The 21610-nt window shown below is 38.1% G+C and overlaps 1 protein-coding gene across 2 annotated transcripts in view; it reads right to left on the bottom strand.

The window, feature by feature from the left end:
* The window catches only part of RELN (reelin), a 289062-nt gene that overhangs the window by 130900 nt on the left and 136552 nt on the right, over positions 1 to 21610 (bottom strand). For both annotated transcript variants that reach the window (XM_065049108.1, XM_065049107.1), the window contains exons 7-8: positions 20096 to 20192; positions 14887 to 14938 (exon numbers count right to left, since the gene is read on the bottom strand). In XM_065049108.1, the coding sequence (XP_064905180.1) occupies positions 14887 to 14938; positions 20096 to 20192 (149 nt within the window). The remainder of the gene's footprint in view (positions 1 to 14886; positions 14939 to 20095; positions 20193 to 21610) is intronic.

Genomic DNA, 21610 nt, shown 5'->3' with positions numbered 1-21610 from the left:
ACCCCCCACTGCAGGAAAAAAACCACCATATAATGTTTAAACAAAACCTTCTTGTTAGAGAATAATCCACATAGCTGAATTCATAAGGAAAACAGCAAAAGACTGTTTTTCATATTATTATATAGAAAAAAAGATCCAGAACTAAAAATACAGAAAGTGATAGGAAAATGTATACAGAACTACATGTGCCAAAAGCAAATGTGCTTTAGGAATTTAAAGGAATAAAGACGTTGTAAAATTAGTTATTTTAAGGATGCCTGAAGAGAATTAAATTAAGAAATCATCCAATATACTCACTAGAGCTTATAATTAATAATAAACATTTGATGCTGATCTGGGAATCTCAGAACACTTTACAAAAATGAACTAATTAAGCCTTATGGCACCCCTGCAAGGTAGGGTAATATATTTACTTTTGATTTATAAAAGGGTGCCTTCTGGGTGTTGTCACAAAAGATGAGCTTAACAATTAATAAAGGGGGCAGTCAACTCAACAAAAGCAGGGATTGAAAAATACAACCTAGAAAACATGATAAACAACCTGAGTGGTAATTAAATACATTTTAAAAAATACTATTTTTCCTCAGACACCAGGTAATTCATCCATCTCAGAAAATTCAGCACCAAGTGAAATAGGCAAATCCTAAACTGTGCTCCAAAGACCAAGATTTCTACTTCATAAGCATGTTGAAAAGTGAGGTTGGAAGCAGCAGGCATCAGCCACCTTCTGCATTTAAGAGAAGCAGCTCTCAAATAGCACCTCTGATGGCATCAGGATACTAGTGAGTACCACAGCTTTGATCACAGTAGAAGTATGTATTATGTGTGCTGTGAGTAGTATGCTATGTTTATGTGTGCTTCAGATATGTTCAGTCACACTGAAAGTTATGTATATACATGTTTTTATATATGTATAGTTGTATATATATAGCCAGATGTGGAAACTGCTGACCATAAAATAGTACTGTTTTCCAACTCAGAGTGCTTATTTTTGTAATGAAATAAATGGCCTGATTAAAAAGGTGTTAACCACTTGTACAAGAGAACAGCTTACACGTTTTAATGGGAACATATGTCATTAAGCACAGCACTTGCAGCCCCAGCTCCCCCGAGGCCGTTCACATTCCCAGCTCCTCAGAACTGCTCTTCTGCTCTGGGGTACACATCACATTTGCTGCAGGGGGGAAAAACACCCCAAAATGTGGGATGAAACCCCTTCTCTATAATTTTGCCTGATACATCAACTAGCATCCTGGAAATGACCCACAAAGTTGCTTTCTTGTATCTTTCACTGATGTTAAACTGTGAATAGAGGAACAGATACTTCCGAGCCACTCCAGCTGCATGTGGTACGTTCAGCTGGTCTGACACGTATTCTTGCTGTAACGAGGCACAGAATAATTAATATTGCAAAGGCAGCAGGACTTTGAATTACCAGTCATGTACCCAAAATGACTACAAAGCAACTGTCTGGTTATATTTTACTGACAAGGCATTTTATTTCCATCATATTAAAACCAAATGATGTCAAGAAAAGCCTTTGCATTTCATATTTGCCCATCTGCTGAGATGGTCTACTTTACTGAGTGACATCTGCTGTCGATTCCTACTTATGTGGCATTTAGGAGTTCCAGCCCTTAATCACACTCGTTCATTATATTTTGGGGGAATTCTGTTCAAAAATCAGTGAACTTCAGCCAGTTTAACCACTTTGGCTGGCCAGAGGCTGTGAGGAAAAACAGCAACATACTGAGTTTCCTGTTAGACAGAAATTAAAGGAACATAAACAGTAAAAATAACCAGCAATATAGACTTTACAACATGTGCCATTTCAGCTAGTCTTACAATCAACTTTTGGTACAGCACTCTTCAAAAAAGCTGAGTCCAAATATGCTGCTAGAAAAGCGGAGAACTTATTTGCTGCCCATACCGCAAATATTATAGGAAAAGAGTGTTCTCTGTCAGTACAACAAATGTGAAAACGCTGTCTGTTAAATCTGAGTGCTCTTGAACTGTGCGATGAAGATCAAAATTATTGCTTAAGAGAAATGGGGCCACTAAAAAAGGGCTTTGCAAGGTAGATGTGGTAATGAACTTGAGTTACTGTAATGGGAGCAATGGAGACAGAATGAAAAAAGAGGAGGTTTTATGTTAATTATGTTAATATGCAGTAATTATGTTAATAAGCAGAACAGGTTGTATTGAGATTAAAATTAGTTTGGGAAAGTCATAAAGGTAAATGTAAGCAACAGTTACTGGTTGTGATGACAAATATGTTTTGATATTCTTGATTCAAAAACAGAAGATAGCAAGATGATTTACCTTTTAAGTGTCTAATCCTGTAAAAACTGAACTGATAAAAGAAATAAATTCACCCATTTGAAAAAAAATCATCAACAAGGTTCAGAACTTATTCTTTGCCATTGAAACAATTTATTTGTTTGTTTGTTTGCTTGTTTAAATATAGGAGCAGCATGTGGATCTGGAGTTTGGGTCTTTTGTAAAAGCAATATTCATCTTTGCTTACATTAAGAGTTTCTTCCCAAGAAAATGGAGGAAGGTGAACACACAGCTGTACTCCAGGACAGGGTTTACTGAGATGGTATTGAAAATCAGTGGCTTTCAATATAATTTTCAATATTACTTTCAATATTACTTAATATTACTTCATATTACTTCATATTACTATTATTTCAGTAAACCTAAACTAGGATTATTGAAATAATTTTACAGAAATCTATAGTCTGACTTTGTGAACAAACAGATGATCAAAATTCAAGTGGTAACATGGAACTGAGGGCAAATTCCCCCAGGGATGGGCTGTGTCCTGCACGCTGCTTCCAGCCGTCATCATAAACCACTTGTCAGCCCTGAGCAGAGCAGCAGGGGCAGCATGGCCAGCTGTAAATCCTCATACCCTCCCTGTCCTCCAAAGAAAAAGTTGTACAAGATGACATAAAACCTTTTGAATGACATTGGAGTAGTCTTGTTTTAAATCAAGAATGCCCACGTTTTGAATTAGCCATGAAAATGGGTGATAAGACACGCACAATGACTACCATAAAGAAGTCTGCATTAGTGAGTTATTACATCAGAGAAAAATGCATGTTTTTTTCTTAATCCAAGTATGTAGCAGCAAAACTGATACCTTGGTGAGATTATGGCTCCAACCAAGAACAGCCTATTTTTTTAATCTACATATGTATAGGCAAGCTCGTCCTTGGGTTTCAGGAACAAAGTAATTTTCTCCTTTGAAGTTATTTTACTCCTTCTGATAGGCTTCTAGCTGAAGCCTATCTATCTATCTATCTAGCCTATCTAGCTGAAGTTCAGAGACTTCTAAAACTTTTGGAAAAAAGCTAAAACAGACACAACCTTCATGGATTTAATTTTAAATGGTACATTCGAAGATCAGACAGCAATTTTGCCTGTTATCAAAAACAACGCACAGCTTCTGTTATAAAACTCAGCTATTTTCGTATACTGAATATTCTGAAACACTAGTATATTTGACTTATGCTTTACAAGCTTGGATTTTGCCCCAAAGCAGATTTTAATAAAATAAAGTTTGTTTAAAGTTGAATCCAGACACTGATGCTAATAGGGGAGGGCTTTGACTGGCAAAACATGCGAATGCTAAACAGGTCCTGACCGCTGCTTTGTTTATTCTACCTAAACCAAATAGGAAAGAATACAATAGGGAAATAGAAGTACGTTTCTCAGTTGCTTTGCTACTTGTTTCAGAGGATTAGTAACCCATAGCCAGGACCTGACTAGCACTGACCACCTGCAACATGTCCAATGGAGATGGTCATGACTTCTGCCTTTTTCTCTAAGCCTTGTTAGGCTGATTTTGGTTTCCTTCCATGCAGTCTAAAGTAATAGAGAATAATTTATATACTTTATTTTAAAAATTTTCATGTAGGTGGAAGTACTAAGAGCACAGAGTTAATATTTCAGGAGAGATGTTATGAAGGCACTTCATGCCAGGTATTTGTAGCCAGGTATTCAGTTATTTGTATCCAGGCTGACAATGGCAGGCAAAATTAATTCTCACTACGGCTTTGCCTCCAACTGTGTCAGATTTACAGAAACCCGAGTCATACGGCTGCTGGTCTCTAAGATTTCTTGACAACGCTGATTAGAAGCTGGTGTTTTGCTGAGATAAAACCGGGTGCCATCTGCAAGGGAAGCAATATTTTGCTCCTTACAGCCTGTGACGTCCTCTGCCTCTTGACAACCTCTTGATAGTTCCTGCGAGTGCTTCTGTGGATAAGCAGATGAGATATTTAATGCTGGCTGTAAGAAGAATGAGTCTAATGTGGAACTGTGCAACAAAAATTCACAAAAAAAAAACCTGTAGAAGGGTTTGAATTGTGTCCTGTGGCCTGAAAAACAAAAGGGAGCTGAAAAGAATCATGTTTATCTAATGCTAGAGGATTGCTTTGATTCATTTTGCTAATGTGATGAATAATGATTAGTGTTTGCTAAGGATTATGATTTGCTGATATCACTTGAATTAAGCCAAACTGGGTAGTGTAAATTGCTAGTGGTCAAATTTGGCTAGCTTTCTAATACTTTTTTCCGAATTAATGAACCATACAGTCTGGTATAATGAACACTCCATGGATCCTTTTTTTTTAGATGTTCAGACCACAGATAAATATTTTAAGTGTAAAAAATCCTCAAATGAAAAAATGCAAGAACTGTTTTCTACTTTGTAATTTTAGTCTATCGTTTCATGGATTATTTCCGTTATTTTCTATTCTTAAGTATTTTTATTGCCGACTACTTTTTTCTCCCTTGTGAGTAGAACATTTTGACTATCTGTGCCCTTTTATGTGTTCTCATAAACAACTGGAGACAAACACCTGCCAGTAGAAAAAAAAAAGTTGATGGTGTTTGCCTTTGGTAAAAATCAGTTATATTCTATCTTTGGTGAGAATTAAGAATTCTGAAATGCAGTCTCAACTATTTTTTTTCAGCAGGTTTCAGAGAGCAACTAGCTTTTTGTCCACTGGCAGCTTTATGTTGTTTCATTTTAGAAATGCTAGGTAGTTATATCTAAATAAAAATAAAGGGTTGGAAGTCTTGCTAAAAGCCTCCACCATAAAACTGTAGAAGATGAGAAGAATAATTAGTAAATATATTTGACAAAAATTAATTAGAATGACTTCAGAAATGAAGTCCTAAAATGTAATCGGAGGTCAAACCCTGATGGGCCAGCTGTCCTTGCCCAGAGGGTGGTCCTGGCTGGAGCATGGGGGCAGCACTGGAGCAGATGACATTCCATGGTCCCTTCCCACATGCCTCCTTCCAGGATTCCCAATAACAGCAAATGTACTTTTAAAGAATTAATGCAGCTAATTTCCTTTAGATGAGAAGTACAGTCTGAGGAAATACTTATCTGGCAAAACTTCCTCTTAGTCTATTTATATTCAGAGATATGATGTGCTTCCTGTGCTCACATAAATTTGCTATCTTCTAATGGAGAAGATCAGATCACAATTCATACTTCTTTTTTTGCTGAGCACATTAAGGACAGAAAAATAAGCCAGGCAGAAAGCTGTGTTTCCCTTATGCCAGTTTCCAATGCATTCTGATGTAAAGATGCTCAGCTGTTTATAGCATCTCTTTCTGAGATACAGCCAGCAGGTATGTACTTGGGTAATGTGTCTGTTGCCAAACAAATAATTAAATGATGCTTCTAAATTTAACCACATTCTTAAGTTCATTAATTTGTATAGAGTGCCTTGCTGAAGGCAAAGTCAGTGAACTTGTTAAGATCAAGATGTAATGAACACCCAGTAATTACAGCTACTGAAACAATAATATAATCAACTCCCCAGAAATACTCTGACAGTGGTTCTTGAATGTCTGACCAAGCAGCAAGCCCAGTGCTCAGTAAGAATTTTCTACTTTATACCTATATTGCCTGCTTCAACATTATTGCCATTAAGTACTTAATATCGGATTATGTGGAGATCCTCTATTTGAGAGGTGGTCTTCCATTGAAGCTGGGCAAAATTTAAGTTACACCAACTTAAAGTAGTTCAATAGAACAGTAATATGTATTGATATGTAGAAAAGTACATTTTGTTTAAACCTCTTTAGCAGCCTGGGTGAGCTGTGAGGGTCAATAATCAAGAACATAAGGTGCTCATAATGCTGCAGGAAGGTACATGACGTTTTATTTAGATCCCTACAGCCAGTCCAGAGCCAGTAGAAAACATACATTGGTCCTAAGAACTGCTGTGTAAAAGGAGATATCTTCAATATAAAAATGTGAAAGTACTTTCCTTGCCTGCTTTAGTGGCATTCCCAGGCACCAAGATAATCTGGGAAATATATTTTTCTCAAGCCAAGTCCTGAGCTAAGGGCTCTTTTCTGAAACCTATAAAACTGATTATCTGCTTCTATCTTTGTATGTGAATAAATAATAACTGGTTTGGCGAAAGCCTTTTTCTGTAGTTCCTAATAGGCTATTTTCTATTTTTATCTGTTTTTCTTTCATGGAAACCCCCTTCCTCCCCCACTGGAGAGAGACCCAGGAGCGTTTTGCTGAGCTGGGGGCTTCTCTGTTTCCCCCCGCCTTCCCTGGGAACTACAGGTGCTTTGTTGTTTGAGTTAATTCAAAAAAGCACAATTTTAATAATGCAAAAGTGTTATCCCCATACAATGACATGAGCAGGATTAAGATGAAAGTCAGTGTGTAATCCAGCGTTTATTATTTGCAGCAAGCAATTCTGTAATGGCCCGTGTTTGGCTGCACGGCCATGTCTCAGCCACCTGCCCTGGCTCTGAATCCTGAGGCTCTCTCTATCTTTGCTTTTCTCCGTATTGTAAATCTGCAATGCTCCCATTTTAATTCCTAACAGAGGCACAGGAGCCCTGGTATGGAAGTAATAAAGACAGTATTTCATTGTAACCTTGGGCTAGCCAAAACAACACAAATCATTTTGCCCCAAGGCTGTTAAAATGTCTTTCAAATAGGGCATTAACTTTAAACCCTGGTTTCAATCTAGGTATTATCTAGGCAGCCCCTCCTGTATAACTCAGCAAAATCAATAAACACCACCTAACATTTCCACATGCTATGTGAAGTGTGCTAGATGATGTTACTTACATGTCTTATTCTTTCACATTAGATGTAATTTGTAACCTATGCATCTACACAAAGGACTTTTCCGCCAGGAAGGTGAAACTAGCGGTTTTCATGTCAGGTGACAGCAAATGGCAATTTGTGTGGCAAGTCAGAAACCTTAATATTGTTTTATCAGGGGGAAACTGGAAAATGAAGCAAGCAGAAGAAATACAGAATGGTGAATGACATTGGCATTGAATTACATCAAATTCTCAAGCTTCTCGCAAGTATATAGGAAAGAAATTAAGATAAAACAAGCTGGGGGGTTCAAGATACATTTGGTGCTCTGTTCTTGCTGCTTAGAAGGGACTGGATCTAAATATAGCAACAATCAAGCTTAATTTCATAATCTTATTTCTTATGGACACTAGTGCTTTGAATTACCCATTGTAAAAACTCGTTTTATGCATTATTTAAGCTCAGTTCATACAGGGTTCTAACACAATTTTTATTAGGCTGTTTTTCAGCAAAGAAATCCTTTAGAACCTCATGTAGCCCAGAAGTGCTCCACATTTGCCTAATGCAAGATAATATGTCTGTCCTGTGGCCACCAGAACTGGCCAGCCTCTTCGCTGCTGGTACCACTATCAGCACGACTGTATGGCCATGCCATGCCTGCACACCTAACCTGCTGCTTCCTGGAAGATGCTGGAGCAGGAGAAGTTTGGGTGACTGAAGGAAATCATCTGTGCAGGTGACTAAAGCGACAAGGTGCCTCAACACGCCCACAACATTTGGCGCCACAGTTTTTCCATGAGGTTTTTTTGTGTGTTCAGCTAACAAGATACTGAGGGATTTAAAAGATCAAATATTCTTCCATGCTGAATTCAGAACGGGCTTATTTTTCACTTTGTTATTTCTCTAGAGACATGTGAGTGAATTTTCTTAGCAATTCTGAAGGAAATTGCTCATGTCTGTCCAGTTCAGCTGAGGGCAAGTCCAGTGCTACTTCAGAAAATGGTTATTACAGCATTTGTTAGTCATCTAATTGCTTCTGCTAATTGTAAAACTAACTGAACAAAACTGGAAATTGAGAGAAAACCATCAGCAATGGTTCCTCTCAGCCAAAGCTAAGGCCAATTTAACAAAACATATTTGGATGTGTGAATTTCTATCGAGTGGTCTGAATCCAGAGGATAAACAGATGTCATAAAAGCAGTACTGTCACTATAACAGCTGCCACCAGAACTGTATTAAAACATGATAAAAATATAAATGATAAGTGTCTTCAGATTGTTCCATGGGGCCACATGCAGTCATCACTGTTCACGTGGTTGAGCCAAAGTGGAGTAGAGATGTTTCTGGCAGGAAGGAGAGGGAATTACCATCCTGCGCAGATGCTCTGCAGAGCCCTCCAGATGCTGCTCTCGGGGACAGCCTGGAGAGAGGACGTTTCCTCCCCAGAAATACATGGTGGTCAGTGAAGCAGCTGCACTCTTTAAGTAATTAGATAACTTTTGTAAGACTGGTTTTTGTCCATTGTGGTCCTCTATTTGCTGAGGTTAATAAGGAAGTAAATGTGTTTTTTGAAGCACAGAAGCTTGGCAGCTGTGGACTAATCCAAAAGGCACATTCAACAATACTGATTATTATTATTAATAAATAATAATTATAATAATCTGTATTTTGAATATGCATCAGGATAAAAAAAGTAGTACTTCCATTATCTACTAGATAATTACATTTTATAATTTAATTCTACAAGACATACACTGGTAACGAAAGCAAATTGCCACTACAAAAGATGAAGGAAAATAACTAAGCTAGGAAAACAACCCCACAATCTTTTTACTGAATGTGATAAACACTGTCTGTGCTTTGTCTTCAACAAACATCACTGACACCCTTAGCCTACGATTTGCTGAGTAAAACAGCTTTCATGCAGATCATAGCAATCTTGGTAGTTCAGGAAAAGTAACGGAGGTTGCTGGCTAACAATTCACTAACCTGATGTCTTAGGGCGAGGCAGGACATGACATAAAAACCCTTTTGGAACCTTTATGTCAAAGATCTGCATCCAAATCAATGACCCTTACTCATATGGTAAACCAAAAGCAATCAACAGTATGTTTTAAACAGTTTTCTCCCTGACAGAGGACTGTGAAATCAGCCAGCATTAAGAACAAACTGTAAATAAACTAAGACAATGGGAAGTTCTTGGCATACACATTGCACATGCACCTCACCTCTTAAAAATTGTCAGTATAAAGTCATTGCAGGTAATACAATTACTCTTCAGTTAAGTACAGCTGATGGTCTGATGGATTTAAAAAGCTCAAGAAATTTGAAGTGAAGACAGGGGTGATTATTCAACCAGAAAATAAAGTTGCAAGAGTGGAAAGTGTGTTGAACAAGATTGGAGTAATTATTAGATTTGTCACTGGTTTTAGCGATTATACAATAATATTGTAAATGAGATATTTATGCATACAAAAGCAGAAAGTTTAGCTTTTTTTTTTTTCCTTTTGGGGAAGATAGAAAATATGGACAAAGGGGTTACCACTGAAAGAAGACCACCTGAGTAATGTCTCTGCACCCAGAATTAGTGGGGATTTGTCCTTACCAAAAAATCCTGAATAGCTGAATACCAATAATAATTTTTCTTCAATAATATTTCAACTGTACTAAAAACAATAATTAATAATTAAAAACATATTTGTCCTTGCTATAGGGTTCCACTAGAAAGGTATTAGGGGAGGTTGATGAGCTGCAAGTAGGTATTGCTAGTGATTGTAATAAATTTGTTTTATTCATATGGAACCCTGTAGGTTTTATCTTTGTTAAACATCCTTGTAACCAACAATAAACTTGGTCATCTGATGGATGTTTGGACAAAATACGTTGGAACAATGGAAGGGACAATAGCAACAGATGGCAGAGAAGTAACTGGGTGATGTGAAAGACGCTAATGTGCTTTAACATTTGGTCAGCCTTGAAATGGTCAGGCAATTGAAAGAGATGATCATTGTAGGTCCCTTCCAACTGAAATATTAATTCTATTCTATTCTATTCTATTCTATTCTATTCTATTCTATTCTATTCTATTCTATTCTATTCCATTCCATTCCATTCCATTCCATTCCATTCTTTTCTCTTCCGCTCCATTCTATTCCATTCTATTCCATTCTATCCCAGAAGCTACAAGAAAAAAGGGCCATTCTTACTCTATGAGTAAGGTCCAAATGCTTCTGGTTCCAGAACCATGTCCTTATAATAACATGAGTGACCCGTCTTTTAGGTAATACACACTGGAATTTTCCTGTGAGGACAAACAGAGTCCATCTGGTAAAATCACAAAGGACTTTCCCAGATTAAAGCCTACTACTAAAACCCCAAACTGGAAACTGTGGTTTAATGAAGACCGATGTGCTAGATGCATGTTTTTCTTCATATCAAGTCTTTTCTCTACCAATAGCAGGGAATAAACATATGATCCTTGCAGCAAAGTTACCTAAGGAATTTCCAGTGTCAAGCCTGTTGGTTGTCCAGGCACTGAAGATCACCTTTGCTCATGCCTCTTTGAGTCTTTTATGTTAACAGCGAATAATGCTCGTAGAGAGCAGCACCTTCTTTGCCTGCTCAGTAGTACTCTCAGTGCCCTCCAGAACTTTAGGGACCATTAGTTTTATGATTTTATTTATTGCAAAAATAGTTATTCTGCATCATGTTTAGTTTCTTATAAGATAATTAATTTGTCACGGTGAATATAAATTTCAACATTTTAAGGTATGCCATGGTCTTGCCACTTGAATCTGAAGTGTAAAAACTGTGGTGTCAAGGCAAATGGGTAGCTGTCACAGACTTTCTGTACATGCTTTTCTGGATGCCAGGAATTCAGGCATGATCACCACCAAGCTAACAGAAAGGTGTTTCAGAAGACTGAATTAAGCATAAAATGAAAGAAAGATTACAGTTAACTTTTCTTGATATAGCTTGGGCATGGACACAGATGGGTTTCAAGATGTACCTCACATTTCTTGATTTCTGAAAAAGATTTTACATACTTCTAAAATTTCCTTTTTACATTAGCTCTCTGTTAAGTTCACTGCAGTCCTTCATAGGATAATTAAATGATGCTTATATAAACATAGTATATAAATGTAGTATCTCCACTACAAGATCTCAACGACTAAAAAAGCAAATAATCTCTGTCAAAATGTGTTATTTCTGTGTATCAGACAGCAGTGTACAGAACTGTTAACAATGAGTTGCTGGAAGGTTTCATTCTTAGGAATTCACACAAATTATTTTTTTGCTTTAGTAACATGTTACATGGCACCTTTTGTATTTAATGTCAAATTCCCTTTTTGCATTAAACCAAAGCAAATGCTGCACACATGAAATGATAATAACTCAGGTAAAATCAATTAGGGAAAGACTGGTTATGATTAGAAACAAATTGAAAATATTGCAAGTCACCCATGTGCCATAGAAAGTTTTGGGGGTGACTGAAAGTAAAGATTAATGGTTCACCCAAAGAAAAATCTATTAGATTTGGGAACCCAACTTTTGCAGAATTTATCATGATTTTTTGGAAAGGTGAGTCCATGTCTTGAGCTTCGTGTTTGACTCAGAAGCACTGTGGAGGAAGGGAGGATGGAAAGAGCCTGCCAACACCCAATGCCCCACACAGAGCACGCACAGCCCACGTACACCACAGCCACGGGAGCATATGATTGAAGAGGACACCCAAGGAACAACACATGAGCAGAATCTCTTGCACACCTCACACCTTGGCATAATTTCCTTAAAGCCTTTCCTCTTCTCCTTCTGGGATCTCATGGGTCTCTATTCCTGTGCTTAGTTCAGTTGCTAACCTCTCAGTGCGATGAGTCACCTTCCATCTTAGTGGCCTCTGCTAGTGACAGATCATGCTTGTCCCTGGAGAAGTTCAGGGATGTAGCTCAGGGGAAAAGTCAGAGCTTTGGAATGAGAAACAGAGAATGTTTCAGCTAATGAATCAGACTAACACTGTGTGGTAGCTGAGTCCAGAGGCTTTTGTGCAATATCTAGCAATCCCACACTGTCAAATTAGATGTTCTGGCCTAAGAGCCCAATTAATCTGAATTAGCAATCCCACCGAACATTAAGGAAACTGCTAGACTTTGTCTTGTCTTTCATGTCAGTGTTTGGTCTTGGAGAACTGTAGCCATGGATGATTAAAATATGCAAAGTAACTGAAATTTTCTGCACACTTGGGCAGAGAGTGCGTGAATATAAACATCACCCCAGCCCTGGACCAAAAGGCAATACTACCAGCTCTGGGTGGCTCCAAGTGGGTGCTGTGTGGCAGACAGGTTGGTCTCACTTGGAAAGGAGACTGCATATTAAAGTTGTCCTGTGTGCTGAATAGGCCTTACTAATTACCTTTTCACCCTAATTAAGCCTTGATCTTAAGTGTGCCTTTTCAACCCCATTGCCCTTTAAAGGGCAAGACTACCAAAGAGGTGACACACGAGGGAAACTACACAGAATGTCAACTAATGAAAAATTCACTAGGGTGTTGCCCTTCCTGACCACACAGTTTAAAAGGATCTGGGATTTATGGTGAAATCAGGACCATTTTTTCTTCATTTCCCGGTACTCATCTGGTTATATACCTGCAAATACAAAATTCCATCTGATAATTAGTGCTGAGAGAAATCAAAGGGTATGCACTTTGATGTGGCCAAAGCTAGGTGACAAATTTAATATAAAGATATCCCCCAAAGATTACAGCTTAAGCTATTCCACGGTCGATAGAAAGTGTTAAACATTCTTTAAAAAAAGGCAATTCCCTTGTCTGAATCCCTAAATAGGGGTATGATTAAATCGGACATTTGGGAATAAGGCGGAAACTGACAAATGCCTAGTTTAGATTTATGATTTTAAAGCCAAGTACTGCTGAGCTCAGCAGCAATCCCCTGGCTCATGCCGGTTTTTATCAGTTACAAAACCAATCTGTATTTCAAGGCTAACATAGGCACATGGGGAAATGTGATACATTTTGAAGTTCAGGTTGAAATTTGATTTACTGAGATGTGCATCTACCCCCCTCCTGCTTCATCATAACAGGGGTTTTAGTGGTTCCTACTGGTACATGTTAAGTTATTCTCACCATATATTCATGACAATCATGTCATATAGGGTATTTCCTACTCAGCCTGTCTTTACCGTTTTTTATTTTACCTTCCCCAGCTGATAGGAACAAAGGCTATTAGTGAAATATAAAGTCTAATTCTGAAACTTCTGGGAGGCTGCGTCCCTCTGCAGTTCACCCGCAGTGGGCACCAGCCACCGAGCCGTGACATCAAACGTTTCCACACCAACCTGCTCAGCTCACACAGCTGTTAACCACTCTGGTTCACTTTAAGAATAATCCATATAATTTTTTTTTAATTTTCCTGAAAAGTGAAATTCCTCCAGCATCACAAAGCTGTAGCATTATAAAAGTCAGCTCCCCTCGGGCACGGTCAAGGGTGTGATGGCTTCTGTGGGTGAGCAGCATGTTCCAGCAGATCAAGTTCCCTTTGCACTGGCTGGATGAAATTGCAGGGTGGCTCCAGGCTGGTTTTCACTGGAGGTGCCCAATATTTATGCAATAGTTCCGTTTAGGAATGAAGACATTTTTTCTGGCTTTTTAAAAACAGTAATTCAAAATAAAAAGATTGATACCACACCTTAGAACTATTAACGTTGCAGTCAGTTACAGGATGACAGGTAATTATGATCTCAAATAGTCAAATGAACAACTTCAGGTAAAAACAAATTTAAATTATGTATTTCTGAGCCTTCTAGGATTTTGATTTCCAATCCATTAAAAAACCCAAGCTGCTTGCCAAGCTACCTGATAGCTCTTATTTCCAGCTGAGACTTCCCGAGTTTAATCACATGTCTGTTGAGATACTTTTGGAAAATTACTTTTTTAAAAATAGCAATATGATTTGGAAGCACATATCCAGAAGTCCACAGAGGAAGCAGACTACATTTCCTTCTTGCTTTTTTATTGAAACATTTATATCATAAAAATATTTTTCCTTCACATCTTGAACGCTGAGATATGATGTAAAAAATGAAGTGTGTTCCCAATTTGGCCTCAGCACAAGTCACAACTTCTGCCATAATTCATTGCCACAACCACACAGTGAAAATATGCAATAACTTACAGCAGGTATTGTAAGTAATAAAGCATACAATCACACTGTTGATAATATTAACTAAATACTGTTTAGTTTTGGTCTATCCTGCCTATCCTGTTTGTACAGATGTGTTAAAAACAGCACTACTTAGCCATAACTTGGAATATATCAAGGGATTAAAATGTTAAAACAGTTCATTCTTTAGAAACAGTAATCACGCTCCAGAGAAAGAGCAAGAAATTACAATGTTATCCATCGGGTTATACGGTAAGTGGAAAACAAAACAAAAAAACCCAAACAAAACCCAAAAAAAACCCAAAATCAAACACCACCACCAAAAAAATCCTTTGAAAAAGCCACAAATAACCAAAACCAACAACAAACCCAAACATGACTACGCCACCCATCTTCAGAGTACCAATTGGAGTATCTCCTTTCCGAAGTTTAGGTAGGTAACTTTAGATTCAGAGATGATTAAATGTGCTGCAGTTTTTAATAGATTTTTTTAATCCCACATGTTGAGTGGAACATTGACCAGAAATGTGCACCTGAACTTGAGGGCCATTTTCCTTTACAGCAATGACCTTTCACACTTTCTCAGGTGAAAGAGTGAGGTAAACTTACCAAGGGAAAATTGAAGGACGGATGCAGTAGTTGTGTTAAGGCCAGTGGTGGTCTACAGGAAGGAAAGCAAACAGCAGAGATGTTGTGTTAGATCAGCAAAATTATACATTCATCATTTGTTTTTCTTCAAAAGCATGGAAACTCTCTGAATACCTAGATCTCCAGTGCATAAAATTATTAATGACCAACCCTTTCAGGTTGAATGATCATGGACATTTCTGTTATGTCATTTCGATTATTGATGTCTCATCATATGTCAAAGACTTTTGGTTTGTTTTTCTTTTTTTCACTGTAGCAATGTCTGCAAACTGAGCACATTTACGTAAAACACTGACACTTGACCAGTGTTTAGAAGATTGAAAAACTGAATCCTGTGATGCATGGTCAGCTTAGTATAAATCTGTATATACCGAATGGTTTTCACTTATCTGTCCCGGCACAAGAACTAAAAATGATCATAAATAAATAATAAAAATAACATTAAGTTAACCTAAAATAATAACATGAAATATTAAGAGGGAATAACAAAATCTAAGTCTTCAACAGCAAATGAAACAAAAACTTGGTAATGCTTCATAATATATACAATGAAATTTTATGGTAGCATCTATGCACTGTTCATAACAAAACAAGACCTAGAAATATGCAGAAAACACTGAGCAGCTTGCTCTGTATTCAGCACACCACCTTCCTTTGAGGACTTCCTTTCTACCCTCTTTCAATGTCCCTGTGTTTCAATAGTTCAAACTAGGATTGTTTTCCTGAAAATACTATAAGATAAAAAGCACTGGAGTGTTGTGAAGGACACGTGTTTATTTTCAATTCATTTTGAAAACTGGACTTTGTGTTGCTGCTACAGAACAAGCAATGCAGAAGCACTGCCTAAAATCACTGCCTGATCTAGTTATTTTGTCAAAGAGCTGAAAAATCATTGAAACTGTTAAGCAAGTAGAAACACCAATTGGAGATTTTGCCCTAAAAAGAGGAGGTTCAAAGTTTGGTTTATTCACTTCAACAAAAGACCCAACAAAAAGATAATTTATCATTATGAGTAGATTTTAAGGGCTACATTGAAAAAGAGAAAATGTACAAGCTGAAAGACACCAGCAACATTACATCAAAAGAGAAAAGGAAAGAAGACATGACCTGGGCAGACAGTATGTTTACACAATCATAAAAGAAGACATCTAATTGAAAAAATAGGGACAACAAACACCTCAAAAAAATTCATCTGATACTGTTGCCAGTGATGCCTGCATGCTAGATTTCAAGACCTTGGAATTGCCCTCCCACATCAGAACCTACATGCCAATCATTCATGTCATTTCCCATGAGAGCAGCAGCAGGGTCTTCCATCGGATGTACTCTTTGTGATCTTCATCCATGCACCACATCATAACATCGATATGCCACAGAGAAGCCAAACTTGCCCCAGAAGCAAGTTCCTGAGGTTAACAAGCTTTGCCTACCAGATCTCAGCTGGGAATCTGCATGGAGGCAGCTCCAAGTGGAGCACCCAGAGGACTTGAATGATCCTCCTGCTTTGCTTGTATAAGTGATGTAGAGGAAACCAAATATTAGGTAAGAATGAAAAAAAGTGGTAATCAGCAACACATAGGTAAATATTTGAGCTCATGGACACTAAACTGTCATTGTCTAAAAAACTCAGCACCCAGGTGAAGATTAGACTCAATTATTTGGAAGATGCTACACTCTTTCAAGCACCCATTAACTATGGCAGTATTACAAAGGCAGTTTAATCAGTATTTGGTAATGATGAACAGTATAATTTCTGCATAATTTCCCTGAGCCAATCTGTGAAAGCAGAGATTCTTCCATTATCAGGTATTCCAGTGCTCTTTAATTATCTACTATGCAGACAAACATGAAAACTGCTGAGAGAGATGTCTCTCATGTCAAGTCCCTTATTACACTGTACATCACTGCATGACACCAAACAAAATCTAGTCATAAATGCAGATGTCTTCCGGCTGTTATTTAGGACCCCATTGACACAGAACAAATGTTACCTCTCAGTCAGCTGTATAGGTTTTTCTGTCTTTGGAGACTTTCAAAAGAACTGCCATATCTTTGCAGGTGTATACACAGAATATATATTCAAATATGTATGATTAAGACATTCTAGGTGATCATGCCTTCTGTTCCCTTCCATATACTAGCAACAGTTTTTGGGTAGCTACATGTTAAATCAGTTTGAATAGCTGACTTCTGTTAAACTAAAAGTCTTTTCCATTTGCAAATCAGTTATAACCTGGATCCATTTCTGGTGTGAAAGGCAATGGGGCAGTAGAGCAAAAGGGACTGGAATTCTTCCAGTGCCAGTGTGCACTTAGTTGAGGTATTCATGAAATGATGCCTTTGAAAATAAAGGATGGAGACCTGCATGAGTCGACAGGAGGTTTTGGTGTGCTTTGTTTCTTTTCTACATACATATTACATACAGAGAGGAACTTGTTATAAATATTAAAGAATGGGATCTTCACTAAGATGCATTGAAGGTTAGCTGATAACAAGACACAATCATCTCAGATAGCAGCATTGAGAAATACTTGAAAATTTGGCACTATCTGTACATAATATTTGCTTAAAATACAGTTTTTCTCTCTTTGGAATATTCCTAACAGGTAATTTTAGTCTCTCGACCAAAACAGGAAGGCTGCATTTACATAACTCCTTTAAAAACACAGTCACATCCCCATTTATGTGCATTCTGTCAAGACTGATGCAGTATTAGGTATCACATTTATAATGACAAATAATAAGGTGCTTTCCAACTTGAGTTATGAGTACCTATTATATTAGTTTACATTCAATTAATTCTGTTGTGTAAGTTCTAATTTGAAAACAAAACCCTTTATCAATGTTCAGTAGCCAAAATCACCAAGAAATTAAATGTACCAGTTATCACAGGGAGTTGTTCACAGAGACTTAAGCTAGACTATGTTGTTAGTCACTTCACTAATGCTTTAGAAAAAAGCATTAGACACACTAAAAACTTTTTGCAAAGTTCTGGAAAGGACAACTAAGTTCAGATGCTGCAGAGAGGCTGAGATCTCTGACACTGTACATCTTTCCAGAATTTTGCTGCTGGTAAATTCTTACCAACAGCCATAGAAGTTGGCATTAAGAAACCCTCTGCCTGCAGAAACAGGCAGCTGCTGGGAATCAGGAGAAGAGAGGGAGCTCAAGGAAGCAAATCAGCAGCTGTCACAGCTGTTGATATAATACATTCTGCAAATTCAACTCTTCTTGACTAAGTTTTTTGAAGCAATAATGTGGCACTAGGAGCCACAAACAGGAACTGAGATTTCAAGAGCCATTTCAAGCAGGGACAGACTAGGATTCAAATGGTAAAGGTGGTCGACTAAAAATGCACGATGATTGAAGAAATGAAACAAGTTTTTAAATTAGTGATAGGAAGAGATATGTTGTGAAATTGTTGAAACAGGACTACAAATCAGAAGTAGTTTGGTTCTCAGAAAACAAGGATTTAAACCTATGTAGATATTCAAAAATAAAACTAGGTCAGAAGTCTGGCACAAAGACTGTCCTGTTCTCATCCAAAACCTCCAGTCATTAGTATGTTCCTTCAGAAGGTTTTAGTTTTTCTGCAACACTGCCATAATATTTATAAACACTTCCATTATTAGGCCGCTGTTTATATGCATGAGGATTTTTTCAGCTGATTATTTAATCACACCACTTTGGTGTAATCATTATTTTTTCCAGGCTTCTGATGCCATGGTAGGGCTATCTTACCACATGGTAATACAACAGATACAGTCCAACACCACATTTTGAAGCCAATTTGTGATTACTAAGGATACTCTAAATTACATATCAGCAGGGGGAAGACATCTAATTAATGATGTTTCAAAACCCTCATAGCTGGGACTCTGGTTTTGCTAAATGTCATAAATAGATCATTTTTCAACAAGTGTTACCTATGCTCAAAACTGCAGCTAAAAGAGAGTTTAAAAATTGGGAAAAATAGCCCAGTGGTGTGACTTCATTTTTGCATAGGACATAAAACAATGCATCTCTAGTTAATGAAGCATAGTACATTCAAATAGGATGCAAAGCAGCAGAGAGGTAATTTAGCATCTCTGTCAGTATTCCCTTGCTGGAACTGGCTGTGAGGGAAATGACTGAAAATCTCCTTTATCTGTAAAACCTCTGAATTAGTTTTATATGTGTTTATGACTTTCAGTCACCACACCAGCAATATCTACATTGCATTTGTAGCATTCTGGTCTCTGTTAAGCATGTAAAATTAACCCCATTAAAAGAATTTAGCCTCTGAAATGATGAGAAGATGCCTGGCCAAAACCACTTCTATTTTATGGCCCTCTTCCATGTGTGCTCTTCAAATAGCTCTAATCAGGCTCTCCCTCCACCCAGAAGACTGTTGAAAACATGAAAATTAATTTGAATTACACAGGCTTTTAGTTTATCCTTTAATTTTTCAGTTCTTTCCAAAACTCCCATTTTACGTACATTGTTGTAGTTAGCTACCCAGCATCAGTATGTGGGCATTGGTTATTTATCTTTCAATTCATTTTCCACACCCAGATGATCCCAAGTTAATGCAAATTGCACCGTGTTGTTTCTCACAGCAATTTTATGACCAAAATAACCTGCAATGAAATTAATTCTGTCACCTTCATCATGACTCAATTTGTTACATACACTTTCCTGAGACTGGCAGGTGCTTGCCCCAGGCTGCATTTAAGCCTGTAGGATGCATTGTTCACAAGCGATGTTTTACAGTCAAATTAACATTTGTCAACTGCAACAAGGAAAAAACAGGACACGGCTAATAAAATAGGAGAAGAAAAATGAACTTTTTCTTGATTTTATTGTCATAAATAAAAAGAGAATTATGCCAGTTTGACAACACAGCTCTATTAATATTTATTTGCTTTTCCAGTCATTTATAGATACTTTAAATAATTTGGATGCACAAGAGACTTTCCCTTGCAAACTACTACAATAACTTTCAGTTAGCATCTATAGTTTAGAACACTGGGATGTTCTTGAGGTGCTCTTCTATGGCTCTATCACCTTGCTTAAGAGTCTCTCCACTGAACATCAAACTTTCAAAGCACCCCAACATTTCTGAAGCCTCGTCAGTCTCAGTTCATAGCCTGCATTCCCAGCCCCAGCAGATGATCCAGCCTTCACTCACCAGTTCTCTGGGACCATACGGCTCGCAGAACGTGACAGCGTTGCCGTGCATGATCACTCCACACTTCTCTCCAACCTCGCAGTTGCTGCACTCCAACCTGCAGGAAGAAACACCATGTTCAACATGGAAAGCAGAAACTGTATGTTTGAGACTGCATCGGGTTTGTAAACTGTAAAATAGGACTATTATATCTTAGCACTCAGACAAATTGGACTGCTTTGTTAGCATGGTGCTGAACATAATGGTTGAGCAACTGTATGTGTGATGTACCAGAGCTGCCTCTCGAGAAAGGCCCTTGTGAACAATTTCTTGCTCTCTGCCCACTGTCACACCTCAAAAAGAAGTGTCCCTGCTTGCTGACTGCAAAACTTCACGCCACGGGAAACCAAGTTGAACTCTCAGATTTACAGATTACCCTGAAGTTACTCTTCTTCCAAAATCCGTGCCACACCTTTGATACACCATGTGTAAACTCACTACTTCAGAGTTACTGTGCAGGACAGCTCAGGAGAAGGGGTAGAATGGGCCCCCCCTTCAGCCCTCGGGGTTCTTTACCCCAAAGGGCAGACTCGAGACTGCAGAATCTACCCAAAATGGGGCACCAAGAGGCTCCTACAGCCCAGTTGCTGTAACACAGCTCTTGCGGCTGCTTTTTATTCATATTTGTGATATCCCATATTCCTGGTAACAGGGGAGGTTGGTAGTGCTGCTGAGCCAACTAATTGTGTCTCTCCTGATATTTCTTAATTTAATATGAAGTGCTTTGCAGGCAGCCTGGCTGTGGAGCAGAGGGAAAGGGCTTTCTCCCTCACCTTCAAGGATCAGGGTATCAGCTCTTAGCATGAGCAGAAGGTTTTAAAAAAACCTCAGAGATGCTGCCAGGCCCTGACAAACCGCCTCCAACAGTGCTGACCAACATTGCCTTCAGACATCCAAAGCTCAGCTTTAACTGAGCCTCCACGCTCACATTTGCTCCTGGAGCAACTCCATTGTAAGCAAGGGTGAACTGACTCCAAATCATCTTATTTCTTGTTGACTTTTGTCTGTACTTTGATTTTTAGAGTTCCAAGTGTGATGGACTCATGTAAGGGGTATTTAGGCAGTTTTTTCTTTGGCTTCTCTCATACAGAGTGCCTCAGGCTTGGATACCCTTTCTATTGTGTATGTTGCCAAAATACACATTCCCATATATACAGCCCAGCTGTAGTTTAGTCGTCTGCAAAGGTTTGGTTTTCTTCTGGCTTTTCATTCTCTGGCTAATTTGTGGATGGTAGATCTTACAGAAAATTGGATGGAAACAAAAAAATCCCAGGGAGATAGGGACTTGCTGTCAACATATATGACAGAGTTTTGAATTATTGTAGTTGATTCCTACACAAGTCTCCTTGTTTTTCGTTTCACCTCTTTCCCTAATTTATATTTCTTGTCTTTTAATTAAAAAGCGTTCTGTTAAACCTCTACAAGTCTTTCTGTAAACTGCTTGGAGCAGGATTTTTCTATTCCTGAGTATCTGAA

This window comes from Columba livia, chromosome 1, assembly GCF_036013475.1.
Source record: "Columba livia isolate bColLiv1 breed racing homer chromosome 1, bColLiv1.pat.W.v2, whole genome shotgun sequence".
Taxonomy (NCBI): domain Eukaryota; kingdom Metazoa; phylum Chordata; class Aves; order Columbiformes; family Columbidae; genus Columba; species Columba livia.
The sequence above is the reverse complement of the archived record's forward strand: the minus strand, read 5'-3'. Positions and strand labels throughout refer to the sequence as shown.